Below are 21,546 nucleotides of genomic sequence, written 5' to 3' on the forward strand. Positions count from 1 at the left end.
TCATGCACAAAACAAAAGTAATAGAGTAAAACATTGTTGTATATTTTTGAAGCAACAAATAAATTAAATTGATAGTTGAGGCAATAATAAATATATATTAAATTATTCTAATAAAAATTGTTTTACCGTAAAACTGTCTCAATTGAGAATTTGTGAAAATATTATAGTCTACATGAGTTTGGGTTTGGATTCGGCATTTTCATTAAGCTAGCTGAATAGTCCATAAATATTGTAAAGCCCAAATCACAATTATAAAGCCCAAACCAATAAAATATTGCCCTATAAAGATAAAACCAACGGCGGCAACATTAACTTTTCTACTCCAATTCTAGAAGAAATCCAATCTGATTTGAATAACAGAAACCATAAAAATGGAAATTTCTGGCGGTATTATTTGACGATTATTTCTAACTTGTGAAAAAAGAAACTGTTAGTTCGTCGTCGTCGATCAACTTAGAAAGAGAAGGAGAAAGTAAGAAAATGGTGTTATGGGAGATTACTTTAGCGACTGCATATTTCTTGGGTTTGAGACGAACTTATAGACTTGCTTTGAAGATTCAACGTCGGCTTATTCCCAAGAAACACCTTAAAATTCGCCATTTTGCTCAGAGGTTTCTTCTTTTTCTCTTATTATTGTATTGATTATTTTTATGATTTTCGTTTTTTATTATGAAAATGTGAATTTGTGATTAGAATTAGGATTAATATTTTAGTATATTGAGCTAAGCCTGCTATGTTGATTAAGTATGAGTTTGAGATTGGATTGAAGATATGGATTTTGAAGTTTTGGGATTATCATATGTTGTTGCTCGGAAATATGATTTGTTTGATTGGTTCTTTGTTTTTGAAAAAATGGGTGTGTAAAATTTAGAATGGGAAATTGGGACCCGTGATTGAAGTCTCTAACTTGAGATGTAAATTGATGGGAACTGAGAAAGATAGGTTACTTGGTTTTATCTACAATGTGCTGAATTTTTCTTTTTTTCAGGAGTAATGAACCAAAGAATATTCCTTTGGTTATTTGAAATTTGTTTGTTTGGTATGCATTTTTACTTGAATAATTATTTTAAAGTTGTTGTGTTCATTTCAAGCATAAACAAAGAACATTCTTGCAATTCTTACTTATGTGCCATTATTTTGTAGTTACGTGGATTCTGATTATAATAGATAATATTCCTGTAGATGATGTTTGTTTTATAGAGTTAATGAAAACAATTTCTTTGTATAAGGTAAGAGAATATATGTAATTATTTTGATTATCCATTTAGCAATATTTAACTTATATTTTAGTTTGTGTTTAATCCGTATTTACATACATTGTAATATCTAACAAGGGTACGAATCAAGACTTGCTCACATTTAACCTTTCCAAATCACGTCTAGGTGGGAGCCACTTAATGATATTGTTTTTATGTAATGGTGTTGTGATGTGAATTTTTACTTAAGTTAGTAGATCACTTAGTGAAGAAAGGGAATGAGATCAAAGAATGTAGTATGCCTTAAACATTGCAGAGATTAAGCACACATGCTGGCACATCCTAAGGTCACAAACTACTCTAGTACTTTGAACTATGCAATTGATACAACATTTATCGAAAGTTCTCTTATTGGATGAGAGGAAACAAAGAGAGAGGTAGGCGAGGAAAGAAATTGGAGGGATGAATTCCTTCATAGTCTAAACATTTTCTTTGTGAGCTAACTTCTCTGTTATATTCTAGTTGCCACCAGTTTGCCTTTTGCTGTCATTGCTTTACACATCATGTCAAAGGAGATCTTAAAGGGTGTAGATTAATTAGTGGTTTGCTTTTTATTTGGCTCAGCAAATCAGGTAATTGCTCTCAGTTAGCTCAATTAAATTATGCAACAAGCTAGAATCTGATATTGATAATTCCATACAGAAATAAATACAAGACAAGAGTGAATTTTCTATCTAGTCTGACACAGTTGTTCTTTGCATTGTTTTGGTTTAGCCACTTGTTAATAATCATAGCTTGTCTTCAAGATAATCATACATCAACTACTTATAGGAGGTGTTTGGTATGTCAAAAATTAGGGTAGGAAATGGATTCAAAAAACATAATCCATTACATTGTGTTTGTTTACTCAAAAAGGTAACGATATCCGTTAAATAGAGGTAACCATTACCTTTACTTTTGTTACCAACCCTCTACCACCGGTAACGTTAAATAGAGGAAATTTTAGGAAAAAAATGAAAAAAAAGCTAATTGAATTGATTTATGGTGAAGGATTGCAGTGGCTTATGTAGTTTAGGAATGGTGGAGGTTCAGGAAAATATGGTATTGAGAAAATGATAGGGATGATGCATTTCAGCATTTACCTTCTTTTTTATTTTTATTCCCTTACATCTCTTTGTACCAAACAAAAATTAACAATAACACTTAACAATACCTTACTCCTCGAAACACATTCCATTTCCATTACATTTCCACTTCTTATACCAAACACCACCATAGTGTAATCAAATCGAAGAAATGAATGAAGGTGACATTACTTGTATAATATGCCATATTGTCTTCACAAGACATTTGTAGACAGAAGGGTCCTTTAACTCTCCAAGTTTATCATGGTTTCTATTTGAAGGCTTTGCTTAAAAGTTATATATACTGAGGAAATAAGTCCGATAGAACTTGAATATTCCCTTAAACCTCCACTTCGAATAGAAAGGTTAGTAAAATCAAAACCCATCGTAGTTTGCTACTATCATGTATTTAATCATTTACCTTTTGTAATCCCAGCTTTCCAGAGATCTCGATTGTGTTTCTGATGCATATTGTACATAAAAGGCTCCAATTTTCCGAAAACCATGGTTGTGTTGCGGTGAGCATTGTGAAATTATGTAGTTTAAGAATTATGATTATAAACATAGATGTCACGGAAATAGTATTGTCTTGATCGAGTGGTGTTGTCTATGTTTTTGGAATATCTAAGTTAATGGAGGGGGGAGGGTTTGTGGAAATTGGTAAGGAGAGTGAGCTTTTGAGTTTTGAGAGTGTAGTATGTTACATTGTAATCTCATTATTTTTGTGACACTAGGCTGCCAGTTGAATTTTCCTAGCTAAAGCGTCTCCCCCTTTTTAATAAAACTTGAGGGATACTTCTTTAACCCATCGAATTTGCTACATTTTTCTTTGAAAGCTCACATTAAAAAGCGTAATATAGTAATCTCAGGCGAGACGAAATTTTAGATCACTTTCACTATGATTTAGTATTGTGAGACTCACATAAAATTTGTTTTACTATAGCGGTGCCATCTTGCTGTCAAACTATTCTAATTAATAAAATTTATTCTTTCCCCAGACGAACACGTGCTGTGTTTGATGTAGCGCTTAGGGTTCATCGAAACATTCAAGAAAGGGATATAGAAGTAGGTCGAAATCTCGGTAACTGGATCCTCAGATGGCTAGACAAGGTAAAACCATCAGCCAACATTCGTGGTGACAACCAAGAGAAGCTTCTTCCTCCAAAAAACCACAACTACAACAGTAGTATGTCTAAGCAGACAAACTCTAACCAGAAAAACAATGACAACATCCAAAGATTCAGCTCAAACAACTTTAAGAAGGGTTCTGACAGGAATTTGTTTTCTGCGGTGAAACCTACATGGCCGACATCTTTCCCCTCGATCACAATGATGATGCGGCATCCAAAGCCTGTTGGGAATACCACCCAGTACAGGCAACTGTGCTATAGTGGGCCTCAACTGTTGACACCAAGCTACCGAAATTTGGGACTTGGAAGGGTCATCAGAGAGGATATCAGGCTGTGGATGCAGCAGAATTAGTCTACTAAACTCAGTTTTTTTGCCGCCTGATTGCTGTTGAGCATCGGACTGATGGCTGTTGTACATCGTGAGGTAAGTGTCAGAAACAGATAGAAACGAAGCTTTGTCGGGCTTTCTACATTCTCTGTAGTGAATAATGTTTCAGCTGACGTTTTTGTTTTACTGTAAATAAGTGGGGGATTTTTAGCATCAATTTGATTCATTTTCCTCGAATTTGTAATGTTGATGTCAAAATTTATGCAACCACAGCTGAATCTTTGCATGTCCCCCAAGCAAAGAGAAGCACATAGTTTTGTAACGGTGGTCCTTGGCTCCATGGTTCTCATTTTTATGAAATGTGAAAAATCAAAAATGTAATTATTAAAGTGTCTTGTTTTCTTTTTATTAAAGAAATTGCATGTAACTGGCATATTTTTGGTCCAAAATAGTTTATCAGGTTGAATTTTTTAAGTAGTGTATTCGGTAAGACGAATTTTGAACTTAGTTTGCATCCGACAGGCTAATACCTGCTGGTTACTTGAACATCATGTTACTGTTGATGTGGCAGCCACGTGTGATTCTAAGTGTGATACCATGTGTACAAACACATAACAAAAATAGTGTCACGTGTATTGTGTACATTCACGTCAGAAAAGGGAGCCATATGTACAACCATGTCAGTAAGTGATATTATGCTTAGTTCACCAACATGTAAAGTCCGGAGGACGAAAATTAGGTTTAAAGTTATCTAAATGAACACATTAATAACAAATATTATCAATAATATACACAAATAAGAAATGAACATGATTGAATTATAATTGAAATTTAGGAGTTACTTTGAAGAGAAATTGAAAAAGTAAAGTTTGATAAATACGCTGACAATGATGTATGTTAAGATGGTTTACATTTAAATTGAAATTTTTTAAGGCAAAAGAAACCAATGACATATGTAGATGTGAATAGTAGATGAGAATAAACTGTCCACATTGTCAATTATTCTAAAACAAAACTACTAGCATAATATTAAAAAAAAATGCAACATACAGAGTTTTCGGAAAATGTATAATGAGAAATAAAAAACAATATAAATTTCAAATATAAAACTCATTAATATTTGACTAAACTACTTGATCTAAAATTTTAATATTGCCGGCAAGTTTTGTCGTCCACCTTGGTCATTCTCATTCCACTATTATTCATCATTTAGATTGAAGCAATGATGCCAACAGACAACATTTTATAATAAAACATATAAATATATAACTAATAGTCATAATTAGCAATTTTGTATATCTTAAAGTTAGAGTCCAAGAAAAAAAAAATAACAGACAGATCATACTTATACTCTTTTCAAGAAGAGAGCAAAGAAAAATACATATTCCAAAATACTCCCTCAACTAGTAATATACGGTGATTAAATTGATAGGAATTTTCATCTAAAAAAAAGATTAATAGGAGTTTTTACTCTTTTTTATTTTTATTTTTTTTTTGAGATAGCAGTTTTAAGACAATTAATTATAACTTTCCCGTCTTGAGTCATTCATTCCCAAATAGTCGACACTTGCCCAAGGCCAAACTAACTCGTCACTACCAAATCACCATTCGTCACCGCCCCACTTACCGCCAGTCATCGTCGCTACCGTACACAGCAGGTAGCCCGCAACCAGGCAGCAACGCAGCAACAGCACATGTATGTATTGTTCTCTTTTTTTTGTTCTTCCTTCTCAAAGGCCAAAATAAAACTATTTTTGTTCAATTGTTTTAAAATTGATTGATTGCTTTGGCTTATGTTTAACATTTTTTGTTGATCCATGATCCTACAATTTCCCTTTCACCTTTTGTTAATCAATTGTGGGTTTTTGGCTAGGACATTTCAAATTTAGTTTTTAACTTCTGATTTGTTGGGATTTGTTGGAATTTCAGTTGATTTGTAATTTGATTCTACAATTGTCTATTGAACTTTGTTTGAATTTGATTCGACTTCATTTGATTTTGTTTTGGATCCACCTCTGGCTTTAACCTAATTTTACATGAACTGTTTGCATTTACTTTAGCAGGTCGATCTAATGCTATAATGCTATAATTGATGAGTCGAATGCTATAATTCCAATGATGAAAAGTGGGAATTTGCGTTTTTATGAACTTTCAATTGCACGCACAGATTTATAATTAGCTTGCTCGTTTTTTTTTTTTTTTCATTTGTGATATGTGATTGGGATCGTTATTTTGATCACGGGACAAATTTATATTTTTAATTGATATCTACTTTCTTGTTTTACCTATTATTGCATAACTCATGTGTAGATAGATAGATTTATATTTTGAAGTTATCATTGCCTCACTGGTCAATCAAGGAAACGATTTCGGGTTCTGCCGAATCAGAATATGGATTAAACATGAGTTCATGATCTTTTCAACTCTCTTTCATAATTTATTATATATGTAACTATAGCTACACTGGAATTGTTCGTTTAAGCTGAAGATATATCTTAGGTTTTTGTATTTCCATTCTATGAGATTATGCACTAATATTAATCATCTTCAGTAATGTATACAAATGTCAGTGTTCTATTTGCTAATACTTTATATTCCATTCCATTACCCATTGCCAATTAATTGGTTCCCGCGTCGATGGGTTTTGGGGTCGGAGTATGCATTATCATCATTTGATAGCAAATATTGTTTGAAATTTTACAATTCACATAAATAAGAAAAAAGTACATGATTTAACAAGAAAGTTTGCTATATTCCATTATAGTCCCAAACAAAATTTATGAATCTTTGGCTCTAATGAGAATGCACAACTCGTTTATACTTTACATGAAACTAAGGGGTCCATGAAAGTGATAAATTCTACCCACCTATATTTTTGTTTAATTGAGAGGATTGTGTTGACATTTGACAGCCTAATTACTTGCAATTACAAATCAATTGTACCAAGGGTAGTTTTTCTGTGTTTTCTTCTATATTCTTTCATTTTGTGTGATTGATTCAATTTTTTCTTCGAAATGTGGCATGTCAATGCTTGTTGTGTTTACAGTTGCATTATATGATCGATATCTACATCTTATCTACTGCTATTTTCTTTTCACTGAAACAAGTGCTCACTACAGTCCCCAGGAAATAATCAGTAAAGATAATCTGTGGTATCTAGGAGCATAATTCAATGGATCTAGCTGACAGAGCTGTTGGTTTTCTGTTGTGTTCCATTAGCTTGTCAATATTCACTTACTATACTTTCTGGGTTATCATCCTGGTTAGTTTAATCCGACTAAAATTTGGTATATGTCTCTACAAGCTTAATTAACATTACCAAATGTCCTAATTACTGTTGGTCTATTGGATGATTGCAGCCATTTGTAGACAGTGACCACTTCATCCACCAGTACTTCCTACCTCAGGAATACGCCGTTATCATACCTGTTCTTGCTGGTGTTACACTTCTCTGCTTTCTGTCCATCTTCATTGGATCCGTAATGCTGAAGTCCAAAAAGAAGAAAGCTTAGGGAACTTACCTGCTGTCATTTGTCTTCAATTTCAGAAGAAACCCTTTTGATACGGTCTCCTAATGACAATCGAGGTCCTTGCACAGGCTTCTCTGTTTCAGAGTTGAATGTATTACGGAACCGGTTTTGTTGTTATATATTACCATAATCAAGAAAGTTTTGTTGGAGATATTCTTTGATCTGAAATCGTCATCGCCCGTTATGTATTTTACCATCCAAATTCTACATTGTTAGGAAGATGAGGATTTTTTGATTGAGGTGCAAATTTGAGGTATATACTTCTATGATTTATCCCTGTTGTTAATTTTTAATAGGCCTCCAAACATGAACATCATAGAAGCTTATTGACAATTTTTCTTGAGATTCAGGATATTTTAAACTTTATTTTGTGTTTCATTGTGCATTTACCAGACGGAAACATGATATGTATAATTCTATATTGGTTAGCAAAGCTGAAACATGGCTATTCATTACCAACATTGGGGGTGGGCGACTGGGCTAAGAAGGAAAAATAATCTTTATGCTTGCTTTGTCCCAACAGTATAAGGGATAACTTGCTCTAAATCATATCCGGCATTGAATTGTCATATGAGATAATAACATTAAAAATATTGAAGCTTACATCAAATGCTAAAGTGTGCACATCATTAATAATTTATTGATGTGTGACAAACTATAACATCTCCTCTCACATGCAAACCTTTGTCAAGTTGAATGAGAATAACCGATTAGGATAAGAAATTATTCTTTTTAGACATACCATTTAGTTTTTGATCAAACTTTCGACTCTGATACCATATTAAATTGAGATAGACTTATCATCAATATCAGCATATTATCGGAGTGCACATATTTCATAAGCCAAGAAGATATCATTAAAATAAGTATTAAAAAGATTTTTAAAATGAAATGACATGTTGACCAATCAGATAAGACTTTTAAAAAATATTTAGTTAAAAAGTAAAACATAGTAAAAATATTATTCAAAGGGGAGAGACTTTAAGAGTGGAATAGTGAAAGATAAACCCATACTTGGACACAATTTTTCATTATATTAATAATGGGTACTTATATATAGAGGTGTTCATGGGCGGGCTTGGGCGGGTATACCCGCGGGTATTTGCCATAAAATCTACCCGCGGGCAAAAATTTACAAAACCGCGCCCGCATTTGCGGGCATAATTTTTTGTCGCTACCCGCCCATTTTTAAAGCGGGCGGTACCCGCGGGTAGGCGGGTATTTATTACATAAATATCAAAAATATAATTGAAAATTTAAAGTTGGGTTTTGATAATAATTAAAATTCAATACAATGTCCAAAATACTCCAAAAGTCCAAATACATAAAAAGTATCAAATTACTCAAATTACAACCATATAAAAATACATAAAAAGTTTCAAAAAACTTCGTCAATGGTAACACAATCGTCATCTTCATCCTCCTCTTCATCTTCTTCTAAACATGGCTCGCCATAATTAAACATATTCGATGTACCTTGAGAGAGTACCCATATATTAAAAATAATAATAATAATAATAATAATAATAATAATAATAATAATAATAATAATAATAATAATAATAATAATAATAATAATAATAATATTTAAAATATATTCAACTTTTAATAATAGAGAATAAGAAAAAGTAATTACCGAATTTAAGGTTTTTTGAACGCAACCAATCTTCATAGCAAGCTAGCACCTCAATTGTCTTTTGTCCTAAAGATGCTCTCCAAGGATTTATCAACTTTTTTCCCATACTAAAAACGGATTCCGAAGGAACAGTAGAAATAGGCATAGCTAAAATATCACGAGCCAAACATGCAAGATGTGGATATCTATCCACTCTCGTACTCCAATATGCTAAAACATCAAATTTTGATGAGAAGTCAAGAGTTTTCTCCTCCAAATACAACTCTAATTCTGTTTTTTCATCATCTACCTTCCTTTTTTTACTTAGGAACACTTTGTAATCTAGATCCTCCTCCATTTGAGTTTGATCTGTCACACAACTTACTACTGTTGGAAAGTCAGCAGTGCCACTAGTGCCCAAATTATGGGAACTTGCAGCACAAATCTGATCTCTATATTCATCAAATAAACAAAATAAAGTGCTCTTTACAAGCTCAACTTTCTCCCTAGCATACGATTCCCCGTACAACTTCTGATAACAATATTCAACTCTATCTAACTTAAATCGAGGATCCAAAACTGCAGCTAATGATAATATAACATTACAATCAGACCAATACTTGTCAAATTTTGTTTTCATATCCTTAATCATAGCAGCTAAGCCACAACTAGAATTGTCACCATCCATTATTTCTATCAATTTTCTATGAATTTTCCACACACCATCAAAATACAGATTTGAAGTAGGAGTTTTAGAAGCTGAAAATGAATTTGTCACATCATAAAAGATTTTCAAGAACCCATGTAACTCTATAACTTTATCCCATTCATCCTTTGAAAGAGCAAACACACTAAGGTCCTTATCCCGACTAACTACATGATCAATGACATCTCTAAAAAATATATAACGATCAAGCATAAGAAATGTTGAGTTCCACCTGATGTTGTTATCCCCACGTAACTTTCTTTTTGTCTTAATACCAAAACTTGTTTCGGCAACACTGTAAAATTTTTTCTTCTTAGGAATTGAGTGCTTATAGTGTTTAACAACCTTTTTGATCTTTGCCACAACGCCATCTATGGATTTTAATCCAACTTGCACAACAAGATTAATAATATGACAACCACACCTCAAATGAAAGAACTGACCATCAAAATACAAGCCATTTTTTCTATCAAGATGATTTTTCAAAAAAGTAATCATACAATCATTATAAGATGCATTATCAACAGTGAAACTAAGAACCTTATGGTCAATTTTCCATTCACTTAAGCACAAAGCTACCTCATCAGCTAAAGAAATTCCATCAAATGGAGGTGTTAGTGCCCCAAACTTAATTATTCTTTTTTGCAATTTCCAATTAGCATCAACCCAATGTGCAGTAATACACATATACTCGTCATCTGTGTGTTCACTTTTCCAATTATCTGTTGTGAGGCAAATTCTACCAGGAGCTTTTTTCAATTCATCCTTAACAATCACTTTTTCTTCATTATAATGCCTAAAGATATCTCTCTTCAAAGTATGTCTACTAATGCATGAAAATTGAGGACACATTTGAGAAACCATGTATTTAAAACCAGGTTCCTCACAAGTAGAAAAAGAATGAGCTCCCGCAACAATAAAAACATGAATGCCTTTACGTACTTCCTCAAAATTAATGATTGGATTTTTCAAAGAAATATTACTATCACCACTTAATGGAGAACGACCAAGCAATAAATTCTTAAGGTCACGATTCATTCTTTTAGGACATTTATCGATATGTCTTTTAAGATGTGATGTACCACTACTATGACTAGCATTGAACTTTAAATCACAATATTTACAAGTAGCTTGAACACTCCCATCTATTAGAGTATCTCTTTTCATATGTTGCCAAACAAGTGATTTTAATTTTCTACCTTGATTGTTGATGGCTTGTACATTGTCCTCGTTTGAAATTGAGTCTTCCACACGATTGTTAGCCGTTGAATCCAAGTCAATAGGAGAGTAAGAAGAACCTGATGGTGATGCCATATGTTTTACACTTAAAATTTCTGCTACATCATCAAAGATACGAAAATCAGAAAAGAGGCGGCCAAAAATTTTGCTACATCAATTCAATATTCAACAGAAACAAAAATAAGAAAGTTCTATAATTACAATCATCAAAGTTCTGTAAATACAGAAACATTAATTCTGTAATCTGTACAAAAATAAGAATTACAGAAACTTATAGTGTACATGTATGGCGTAATCTGTAATCTGTAAATACAGAAAAACAAAAACGAAAAACAGAAACACCTTTACTCTGTAGTGTATGGTGTAAATTAATCTGTACAAAAATAACCAAAAAAAGAAAAAATAAAAGTTCTGCTAATCATCAAAGAAACGAAAATCAGAAAAGAGGAATTACAATCAAAATGGTAACTTAAATTTAGAAGAAAATAAGAATTACAATCAAGAAAAACAAAAGGAATTACATGAATTTTCAAGAAAAAGAAAAACATAAACACCTTTACTCTGTAATGTATGGCGTAAATTAATCTGTACAAAAATAACCAAAAAAAGAAAAAAAAAAGTTCTGCTAATCATCAAAGAAACGAAAATCAGAAATGAGGAATTACAATCAAAATGGTAACTTAAATTTAGAAGAAAATAAGAATTACAATCAAGAAAAACAAAAGGAATTACATGAATTTACAAGAAAAAGAAAAACATAAACGAAAATCACAAACACTACCTGAGACAGCTGGAGGTTCTGAAATCTGGAGGAGTACCGCCGGGAAGCTTTAATGGAGATTGGAGATTGGAGAATGTAAATGTGAAGAAATGAAGACGGCAAGAGGGAAGACGGCTGGATTCTGGTTTCTGGAAGAGGAAAGTGAAGTGAAATTTAGGGTTTGCAAATTGTCTAACTTAAAAGAGGCGCTTACTTAGCCGCCTACTTCCTTTTAATTTTTTTCTTTTTTTTTTCTCTTTTCGGTTACTTAAAATTTAAAAATTAAATTGATTATTAAATATTTAATATATATTAAAGTAAGCGGGCGGGCGGGTATACCCGCGGGTATTTTTTACGTGTCGCTACCCGCCCAAACTTAAATTTTTTTTAAAAAACGCTGTCCATGCCCGCCCGTTTTTCGAGCCGGGCAAACCGGGCCTGGCGGGTAGCCCGCCCATGAACAACTCTACTTATATAGATAGAACAAACGAATAGGAAATTGTAAAATCCTTAAAAACCCAATCATTTTTTAAAACAACATACACCTTTAAGGTTTTAATAATAATATTTATGAATTTTAGAATCTAACAACATCATAATTAATAAATAACCATAATTTTCCTATGATTAGATTGACAAAAATTAGTCCCTTCATTCTCTAATGTTTTTTCCATTTGGAATATTCCACCTTAAGGAGAGAAAAATTTGATTAATGTTTTTGTGACATATTTAGAAGATAAAATATATCAGATTTCATTAGATTCGTCTTAATGTATACTTTTTTAGTATGTATTTTTTATAATTTTTTATTATGCGTGTTTTGAGATATTGAGATTTAAAATTTATTTTGAAAATCGTGCAAAAAGTAAATAAAAAAAAAAAAAGAAACGAATGGAGTATCATTTTGAGGCTTTAAAAATTGTACAATACTTAAGAATTTCTTGTAAAAATGTATTTATTACTTATCGTTTTGTGTACTAATATATTAAAGGTCCTTCAAAAAATACTCTTCCTTGTAACTATGATCCTTCAACCATATTAATAATCCATGTGATCATTTTGTAAAAATTACTATCTACATACATTTATGATTTATATATGCAAAATGTTGGTAGAAGATGAAAATTTGTTAATTTAATGTGCATAAACCATTAATTTAATTCTTTTTTGGTAATAGCATTGATTATATATCAAGGGAAAATTGTTGGTAGAAATTTATAGTCTCTTTTCCATCATTATCAAGCGAAAATTAATCTATTTCTTCTCACTTTCTAAGCCATGGAAAAAGCAAAAAGTAAAACCAACCATTGACAAATGACAATACCTTATATGCATTTAACATAAATTATTAAAGGGTAAATGACAGTTATTAGGGTTGTATAAAAAAATTAACAAATTTTGTTTATCATTAATAATTTAAAATTTTCAAGAGAATCTAATCTAGAAATTGAAAAAACAATTAATATTTTATATAATGAAAATTTAACTTCCCAAGAAATAATAAATGATAAAATAATAAAGTATAATTAAATGTTTATGTTTCTAAAGCAAAAATAATATTAAATTAAATAAATTAAATATAAGATTCTATCATTTTCATTACTAAATAAGATAGTCTCAGACATCTTTATTAAACTAATTCATATACATTTAATATATTAAAATAATTACTTCTAATTTTAAAGTAATTAATTAAAAAATAAATAATCATATGAATTCGACTCATTGTGAAAAACGAGTTGTTAATTTAATTATTTAATAGATCATCACCCCCATTGATTTCGTCCTTGTAAGTTGTAACTCCCAAATCAACGGTGCAAATTGGTTGACTCTTTGACCTTCATAATATCACACACTCTCTCCTCCACGTCACTCAAATTTACGTTATGATAAGACTTCTACCATCACGTAAAACTGGAATACTTAAAAAAAAAACCCTAATCTCATTATAGAAGAATCAAGTGCATCTAACCTTCCATTTTCAACGGTCCAAATGAAAAGTGCGATCCACGCGCACTGTATGAGAGGGGATAGTAAAGCAAAAAAGCACATATTTTGACTTTGTGAGTGTAAGAAAGAAGGCTACGTGAAACGGAAACGCAATAGCCAATTAAATGCGGCCACGTGGTCCAGAAACAGACGACTGAATAACTGGGATTCATCGGTTTTGTCAGAGCGAAATAAATAAGTCTTCCATAGATTTCTTTTTTATAAATGTAAATAAATATTTTAAATTAAAAAATAAATATAAAAATAATTGGACAAGAAGAAAAAGAGTTGCCCACTAAAAATGAGCACTTTAAAGTTAAAACTACTCCTTCTATCCTTATTATTTTTTTTCTCTACTCTCTAAAAAAGTGAATGAGAGTGAGTGTTAAAGTTAGAAAAATAGTGAAGAAAATAAAGAATTTCCCTTTTTTGTTTTGGAGATTTTGCTAAGGAAGATTCGAGAAGAAAAGAAAATAAAGTAATATATTTTTAAGGTAATTTTTTCAATATTTTTATGAATTTTGATGTATTATATTGTGTGTTTATTTTTCATAAACTATTGAAAAGGATAATTTAGATTTGTGCTTTTATAGTAAATTTTGGTTGATATTTTTTCTTATCTTCAAAATTATTATCAATAAAAACTTGATGATCTCGTGAGGTAGGTGGTTGTGGTTAGAAATCAAAACCATTTAAGGAAAAATAAATTTATTTAATTTACTTATTTAGTTTTTGACTTTTGTTGTTTTTGCAAATGGGTAATATAGACAAAATTAATTTATTTCAAAAAGGGTTGTTCGTTATATATTTCAATATTTTGACATTATCATATATCATATATTATCAAGTTTTTGGACTATAATTTAACTCCTTTTTTTCTTCCCTATTCATTTCTTTCATGTTTATTTCCCCATAAATTTTAATGTAGAATGGTAGACAAATTAATACATTATGATTATAGTGATATAAATGATGAAGACAACTTAACCCTAATTTCTCAAACTAAATTTCTCTTTTTTTTTTTTTTTTTTTTTGTGTTTGGTAAGAATTAAGGTATAGGAATCAAAGATCAACAAAAAAAAGGAATTCAAGAATGTATGGAGATTGTCAAGTAGCTTTACCATCATCAATGGGAGGTGCAGGAGATAATGGAATACCATCAACAGCAGATTGCTCCCCTCTTTTCACTTCAACTATGAGAAACCCTAATAATAATCATGTTAATGTCAATGCTTTCTCATTCATGTCTTCTCTTCCTCCCACATTCCATCCTTTCCCTTCCATCTTGCCTGTAATTATTCCTTCCTTTTTTTAATTCTTTTAATTCACTTTACAATTTTATTCACGTATAAAAATAGTAATCCGCTGAAAATAAAGTCATCTATCGATTATTTTCAGCAAATATAAATCGTAAAGGAAAATCAATATGTGAGTTTATTTTCAGCTAACGAGTATTGAATTAGTGAGATTATTAACGTCAATTTTTTTAATTATTTTTAAAATTTTTAATTAATTTGAATATTTTTTGAGTTATTTTATAATTAGGTGAAGGAGGAAAGAGGGAAGGAGGAGATGATGGAGAGTATGTCAGGAAGTGAGCTTAATATGGAAGGACATGGAGGTCTTTCAGGGAACGAGCTTGACAGTATCAGCGGTGATCCTTTGAATCAAAATCAATCGCAACCACCCGGAACTTCTAAGAAGAAACGTTACCATCGTCACACTGCTCGTCAAATTCAAGAAATGGAAGCGTACGTCTTGAATCTAATTATTTTTCTTAATTCCCGATGATAATTAACAAAATTAATATATATAATGTTGCTTTTTGTGTGATTATGATCCTAATTGACAGATTGTTTAGAGAATGTCCACATCCTGATGATAAACAAAGGATGAAGCTAAGTCAAGAATTAGGGCTTAAACCACGTCAAGTCAAATTTTGGTTCCAAAATCGTCGTACCCAAATGAAGGTGTGATTTTTTTTTTTCTTATACTTTTATTATAAACTTTACTTTAATTTAGAACAATATTCTCTCTGATATATGATTTTCAAATATTTAACAAAACAAAATTAATTACATTACACAGTGCTATTAAGTTGTTTCTACAGTGGTGTTTAGATGGTCAGATGTACACAACCTTACTCTTATTAGTGTTATAAAGATTAGATTCTTTTTTATTAGCTTTTGGTAGCAAACTGTCAGAAACCAATTCAATTAAAAGTTTATGTTGATGGTTAATTAAGATCCAAAAATATTATTTACTCTAACACAAACAATATGTGAAATTTCACATACATAAGATTAATATTATAATCTAAATTTTAAAATCTAAGAACTATATCTCATTGATTTTGGATTAATAAACTATATACAAATTTGTCGGTATAGTGTGATTAACCGATATTTTAATAAGAAATTTACAAATCCAATCTACAATGGCTTAATTAAGAATATAATTTCTTTTTTAATATAAATATAATATATAATTAATGGACACGTTTAATTAGTTAATTATAATAAATCTTACAATACCAAATGGGGCTAAGGATCTGCACCATTGATGGCAAAAAGCCAGCTGGGATAGAAAGCAAGGCTGTAAAGGATAACAGTGACAGCAAGCGTGGTAGTGGTACGTTCCTTAAAGAAAAGAATCACTAGGGTTGGTTTAAACTTTAAATTTACTTCCTTAATTCTAAAATATAAATATGTATAATAAAAAAAAAATTTTAAAATTTAATATTAATAATATTTATATTGAGAATTTATTATAAATTAATCACAAATTAAAAGTAATAAATGAACAACAACTCTTGTGAGAGACCGTCTCTTAAGAGAGACGACCTCAAAACAAGAAGTCTACATTCTTATTCTCTATTTAATTTATATTAATTGGAATATTTATATATCTAATACGTTTATTGGAAAAACTGTCTATCACAAAAATTTACAGGTAATTTGAATGGAGAAAATATTATTTTTCCGTCCTAAAAATATATTCGTGTATTAGTTAATCAAACACGAATATAACTTTTGACGGAGTGGGTAAAATTTGGTAAATAAAAAAATTTCTATACTTTCAATAAATTTTGATGTTGATTATGAGCAGTAAAAATGTGAGTGAATCATATTAAATATAGTTGAGGTTTAGCAGACTGTGATATAATCCAAGTAGTAAATAGTAGGGAGTAGCAGTACGATCAAGATGATCATTTTAGGACAGAAAATGAAAGAGATGATAATAAAAGAAGAAAAAAGGGGAATATTTAAGAGGATTAAATATATTTACCTGTACTACAGTCATTTCCAAAGCTAAATGAATTAAATGGCTTAAATATCCTCCCATGTTTAATGTCCCAACTGTAGCAGTAGACGCCAGAAGTTGAGTTTAATTAATTCTGGAGAAATACAAATATATTAACTTCATCTGCTGGTATATTACTTTCTATATTACAAAAATAAAGTAAATAATCGATCTGTTTGACAAATAATTGTTAGTTGGAGCTCGTTTGATCAACTGTTAGGTTAATTATTTGCTGTTTATCTCGAAAACCAATGAAAAAAGCTACTTAAATAGTATTTTTATTTTAGTTGGCATCAATTAAGCCATTTATCAACATTTTTTTTTTGATTAATTAAAAATCAATCAAAAAGCCAGCAAATTAATTGCTTAACACCTCAATGTGTTAATTTAGTTACTTCTTGGTTTCGATTTCCCATCTTCTTTTTAATTTTTATTTCTTAATAATTAAGGAGTAAATATTAATTTATAGTTAGTGGAAAAGACAAATAAAAGTGGGTTAAAGAAATAACTAGATGAAATTAAAAGAAATAAATTTATAGATGAAATTAAACATAATTGTACAAATGGAGTAATATAACAACACAAGGAAGAGTGAGGCCTTTCCTACTGTATGCATATGAAGAGTGAGCTCATAAAACTCTCCTTGAAACGTGAGTATCTTCTTTATACTGATGCAAAATTACAGTAAGTTGAGATGCCTAACTATTATGTATCTATCTTTGTTTTTGGTGCAATGGAATCTCATTTTCCAAAAAAATAAGAAAACAACACAAGGACATAAATAAGTAATTATTAACCAGGGAGGCATGGACATGAATCTCAATGCTAAACTTAATGAGTAAAACTAGAAGTCCATAGTAAAAAGTCATGTCCAATGTATTTCAAGATTACACAAAAAGTCATAGATTTTTTATTGACTATTATTTGAATGGTTTTGTGACTTTTGTCAATAGTTTAGTTAATTAATTAATTAAGGGGTTGAATTTAATGAATGTGTAATGTATGGTGTTTGTTTAGGCACAACATGATAGAACAGATAATGTGATACTAAGGGCAGAGAACGATAACTTAAAGAATGAAAATTACCGCTTACAAGCTGTGTTGAGAAGCCTTGTTTGCCCTGGTTGTGGTGGCTCTTCCATTCTTGGAGAACTTGAATATGATGAACAACATCTTCATGTCGAAAATGCTAGGCTCAAGGAAGAGGTCAGTGCTTCTTTTGATCGCTTTTTTACTTGTTTTTTGTATCAACACCATTCCATTACTCACAATGCCATAAAAAGGCTCCCATCTGAGCGGGCTATGGATATGCTTTGATCATGTACGCAACTTGACCCTTGTTTCTGATGAACCCTTGATAACATTGATTGACCCTTCTATAAGAGAATTACTCTTAAACCGTCTCACTGAGAGACGACCTCAAATAGAGCCTATATTCTTATAATATGTATGAGATAGGCTATTTGACCTATGTATGAGGTGCATCTCTTGGTCAGACCGGCTCATACAACAATTTGTGTGTATAGAATCATCATTCAATCTAATAGTCATTTTTCACTTTTATAGTTGGATAGAGTATGTGCTGTAGCATCAAGATACACAGGGCGATCACTCCAATCCCTTGGACCCACACCACCACCAGTAACTCTCCTTCCACCACCGCCATCACTAGACCTAGACATGGGCATCTACTCGAGACATTTCCAAGAACCGATGCCTCCTTGCACTCAAATGCTACACGAGTCTAGTGATTATCCCGGTGGTAGTGGAAGTTGTACTAGTAGCGGCCTAGTTTTGGACGAAGAGAGGCCACTCGCTATGGATCTTGCCTTGTCGTCGATGGATGAGCTGCTCAAATTGTGCCACGCAAACGAGCCCTTATGGGTTCGCAATAGAAGCAACTCAATGGATGTACTTAACATTGAAGAATATTGTAGATTGTTCCCTAATTGGCCTTCTCATCATAATGGTGATCCCTTCAAAGCTCATTACAATGAGTTAAGGACTGAAGCAACTAGGGATAAGGCACTTGTTATCATGAATAGCATCAATCTTGTGGACTCCTTCCTTGATGCTGTAAGCTTACAAATGATTTCTCCATATTTTTATCTTTCATGACTTTTTTGACCAATGGTAATGACATTGATCTTGTTTGCTCAACAGAACAAATGGGTAGAGTTGTTTCCCTCTATTGTATCTCGAGCCAAGACCATTCAAATTCTCGTCTCTGGAGTCTCCGGTCATGCTAGTGGCTCGCTTCATCTCGTCAGTTCTTCAACCATTGGGCTAACTCATGATTCTATCGTTTGATTATGTTAAAAGATAAACTTTTGTAGAATTTAGACTTTGACATTCTTGTTGTTTGTCTTGTAGATGTACGCGGAGTTGCAAGTACTTTCACCATTAGTACCAACTCGAGAGATTCACTTCCTCCGATACTGCCATCATAATGCAGAGGAAGGCATGTGGGCAATCGTCGATTTCCCTATAGATAATTTTCAGGGAAGCTTTCAACTTTATCATACCAACATTCCTAGGTATAGGAGACGCCCTTCGGGTTGCATCATTCAAGACATGCCTAATGGTTATTCTAAGGTATAAATGAAACTTACTCCTACGTTCCTTTGATTTACAAATTCGATTAATGTCAATCAATCACTAAACATGTATGAATATAGGTAACATGGGTTGAACATGCTGAAATATTGGGGGAAAAACCAACCCATCAAATATTCGATGTATATGTTCATAGCATGACGGCATTTGGAGCAAAACGATGGTTAGCTGTTCTTCAAAGGCAATGCGAGAGGGTCGCTAGTCTCATGTCTCGAAACGTGTCTGATCTTGGAGGTTTAATAACATATTATTCTTGTACTACTTGCATATAATTGATTTCATCAAGATATATGGCCTAATTGGTAAATATGTTTTGGGTATGCAGTGATACAATCACCAGAAGCAAGAAAAAACTTCATGAAATTGGCACAAAGGATGATAAAAACTTTCAGTGTTAATATAAGCACATCTGGAGGACAATCATGGACTGCATTATCTGAAAATGCAGAGGATGCTGTGAGGATTACTACTAGAAAAATCATGGAGCCAGGCCAACCCAATGGTTTGATTTTGTGCGCTGTTACTACTACTTGGTTGCCTTACTCTCATGATCAAGTTTTCGAGCTCTTGAAGAATGAATATCGAAGATCTCAGGTATATCATTAAATTTTACGTCTGACCTTCAAACCCCACTTAGTTGAAAGCTTAGGATGTCAAGATCGTCCGACTCAAAAGTCTAACCTGTTTAGTCTAACTTCATTTACTCGGCTCTTCATTTTTTCTTCATGTGCCTGTGTCCGATCCTTGATGCTCGGACACTGGTATGGCACTTAGACACTTCATTTTAGGCGTAGGATAAATATTTAAACTTATCCGATACTTGAACATGTACTGTATCCGACATCAGTACCTGAGTAGTAACTTTTATCATTTAGAGTTTATTTTCATTGTTTTATTTTACAGCTTGAAGCACTTTCCAATGGAAGTTCTTTACATGAAGTAGCTCATATAGCAAATGGATCTCATCCCGGCAATTCAATCTCTCTCTTTCGCATTAATGTGAGAAATTTCTATCATTACTCCCTCTTGACTCTTTTAATTTGCTACACAAGTATTATGTAGCAAATTTAAAGGGACAACTCATCAGTAATATTTATGGTTGTATTTAGTTATTTATTGTTTTTGCAGGTGGCAAGCAATTCTTCACAAAATGTGGAGCTAATGCTGCAGGAGAGCTGCACAGATCCATCAGGAAGCTTAGTCGTGTACGCCACAATGGAAGTTGACTATATCCAACTAGTAATGAGTGGTGAAGACCCTTCTTGTATTCCTCTACTCCCAACCGGGTTCTCCATAATACCCCTCGAACAAACCAAAATGTCACCGGACACCCCCAACAACCACCACACGACTACCGGGTGCCTCCTGACGGTTGGGATCCAAGTCCATGCAAGCGCTAACCCAAACGCAAAACTAAACCTTTCAAGTGTGAACGTTATTAATAGCCACATTTGTAACGTGGTCCATCAAATTAATGTCGCCCTAGGCAACACTAATGGTACGACAAGTAATCCGTTAGAAGTACCTAACGTTGGCTCACAAGTGTGAGCCAACAGCGTTCATGTGGAGTAACACGATATAGTTGGGTGATACGAACAGACTAATATAAATATCGGTTTCATTAATATAGGAGTTAATAAAAACGAACACTAATTTAGTTAGGTGGGTGAAGACGTTTAATTAATGTACGATTAATTAAAGAGTAAGAATTGGTGGTGGAAGTCAAGAGCGCACCAGATTTGATCCTTGGAAATGGCATGTTAGTTGGCTAAGGCTACTATCTAATACCATTCATTAAGGGTGTTGGTTCGGGCATTGACTTCTGCTTTTACTCATTTAATTTATTATTGGGTCCTTTTTTCACTTTTTATTTAATTTTTGGACTTTTTTGTGAATTTTTTAGAAAAAAACTGTTATTGTTGGTGTTATTTGATGAATTTAGTGAACAATTTATGACTTTATTTATGTTGGTGGTTACTCTTATTCCTGTCTTGTTATTTTCTAGTTCTG

At 32.1% G+C, this 21,546-nt stretch overlaps 4 protein-coding genes across 5 annotated transcripts; 3 read left to right on the forward strand and 1 right to left on the reverse strand.

Moving 5' to 3' along the window:
- The first annotated feature begins 292 nt into the window (after positions 1-292).
- On the forward strand, positions 293-4,243 carry LOC130801689 (uncharacterized). Its single transcript, XM_057665574.1, has 2 exons — positions 293-611; positions 3,319-4,243. The coding sequence occupies exons 1-2, from the start codon at positions 481-483 to the stop codon at positions 3,800-3,802; spliced, it is 615 nt and encodes a 204-aa protein (XP_057521557.1). The 5' UTR covers positions 293-480; the 3' UTR covers positions 3,803-4,243.
- A 1,066-nt stretch (positions 4,244-5,309) lies between these two features.
- LOC130801690 (dolichol-phosphate mannose synthase subunit 2) lies at positions 5,310-8,025 on the forward strand. 2 transcript variants are annotated; one of them, XM_057665576.1, is made up of 3 exons: positions 5,310-5,474; positions 6,886-7,040; positions 7,138-8,025. In XM_057665576.1, exons 2-3 carry the CDS (start codon positions 6,951-6,953, stop codon positions 7,288-7,290), a joined length of 243 nt encoding a protein of 80 aa, XP_057521559.1. In that variant the 5' UTR covers positions 5,310-5,474; positions 6,886-6,950; the 3' UTR covers positions 7,291-8,025. The 2 variants fall into 2 exon arrangements, with proteins under 2 accessions (XP_057521559.1, XP_057521558.1); XM_057665575.1 differs by having other exon boundaries at positions 5,312-5,474; positions 6,898-7,040; positions 7,138-8,009.
- Positions 7,306-12,963, reverse strand: LOC130800958 (zinc finger BED domain-containing protein RICESLEEPER 1-like). The gene is made up of 5 exons (XM_057664703.1): positions 12,934-12,963; positions 11,650-11,777; positions 11,151-11,171; positions 8,945-11,016; positions 7,306-7,382 (listed from the first exon to the last, which is right to left on the reverse strand). Exons 1-5 carry the CDS (start codon positions 12,961-12,963, stop codon positions 7,306-7,308), a joined length of 2,328 nt encoding a protein of 775 aa, XP_057520686.1.
- Positions 12,964-13,871: 908 nt separating this feature from the next.
- On the forward strand, positions 13,872-21,501 carry LOC130801238 (homeobox-leucine zipper protein HDG5-like). The gene is made up of 12 exons (XM_057665034.1): positions 13,872-14,111; positions 14,664-14,908; positions 15,163-15,368; positions 15,470-15,587; positions 17,938-18,126; positions 18,487-18,996; positions 19,084-19,185; positions 19,294-19,515; positions 19,599-19,770; positions 19,862-20,130; positions 20,440-20,535; positions 20,665-21,501. Exons 2-12 carry the CDS (start codon positions 14,711-14,713, stop codon positions 21,082-21,084), a joined length of 2,502 nt encoding a protein of 833 aa, XP_057521017.1. The 5' UTR covers positions 13,872-14,111; positions 14,664-14,710; the 3' UTR covers positions 21,085-21,501.
- The last annotated feature ends 45 nt before the right edge of the window (positions 21,502-21,546 follow it).

This window comes from Amaranthus tricolor, chromosome 15 (assembly GCF_026212465.1).
Source record: "Amaranthus tricolor cultivar Red isolate AtriRed21 chromosome 15, ASM2621246v1, whole genome shotgun sequence".
Lineage (NCBI taxonomy): Eukaryota > Viridiplantae > Streptophyta > Magnoliopsida > Caryophyllales > Amaranthaceae > Amaranthus > Amaranthus tricolor.

Excerpts from the sequence above, each read along its gene's own strand:
- LOC130801689 (XM_057665574.1), top strand. The coding sequence starts at position 481 with ATGGTGTTATGGGAGATTACTTTAGCGACTGCATATTTCTTGGGTTTG. Across the intron at positions 612-3,318 it reads ATTCGCCATTTTGCTCAGAG|ACGAACACGTGCTGTGTTTG; the intron begins GTTTCTTCTTTT and ends TTCTTTCCCCAG.
- LOC130801690 (XM_057665576.1), top strand. The coding sequence starts at position 6,951 with ATGGATCTAGCTGACAGAGCTGTTGGTTTTCTGTTGTGTTCCATTAGC. Across the intron at positions 7,041-7,137 it reads CTTTCTGGGTTATCATCCTG|CCATTTGTAGACAGTGACCA; the intron begins GTTAGTTTAATC and ends GGATGATTGCAG.
- LOC130800958 (XM_057664703.1), bottom strand. The coding sequence starts at position 12,963 with ATGCATATAAGGTATTGTCATTTGTCAATG. Across the intron at positions 11,172-11,649 it reads AGAACCTCCAGCTGTCTCAG|ATTACAGATTACGCCATACA; the intron begins GTAGTGTTTGTG and ends CTGTATTTACAG. Across the intron at positions 11,017-11,150 it reads TTACAGATTACGCCATACAT|CAAAATTTTTGGCCGCCTCT; the intron begins GTACACTATAAG and ends GAATTGATGTAG.
- LOC130801238 (XM_057665034.1), top strand. The coding sequence starts at position 14,711 with ATGTATGGAGATTGTCAAGTAGCTTTACCATCATCAATGGGAGGTGCA. Across the intron at positions 19,186-19,293 it reads CTAGTGGCTCGCTTCATCTC|ATGTACGCGGAGTTGCAAGT; the intron begins GTCAGTTCTTCA and ends TTTGTCTTGTAG. Across the intron at positions 20,536-20,664 it reads TCTCTCTCTTTCGCATTAAT|GTGGCAAGCAATTCTTCACA; the intron begins GTGAGAAATTTC and ends TTGTTTTTGCAG.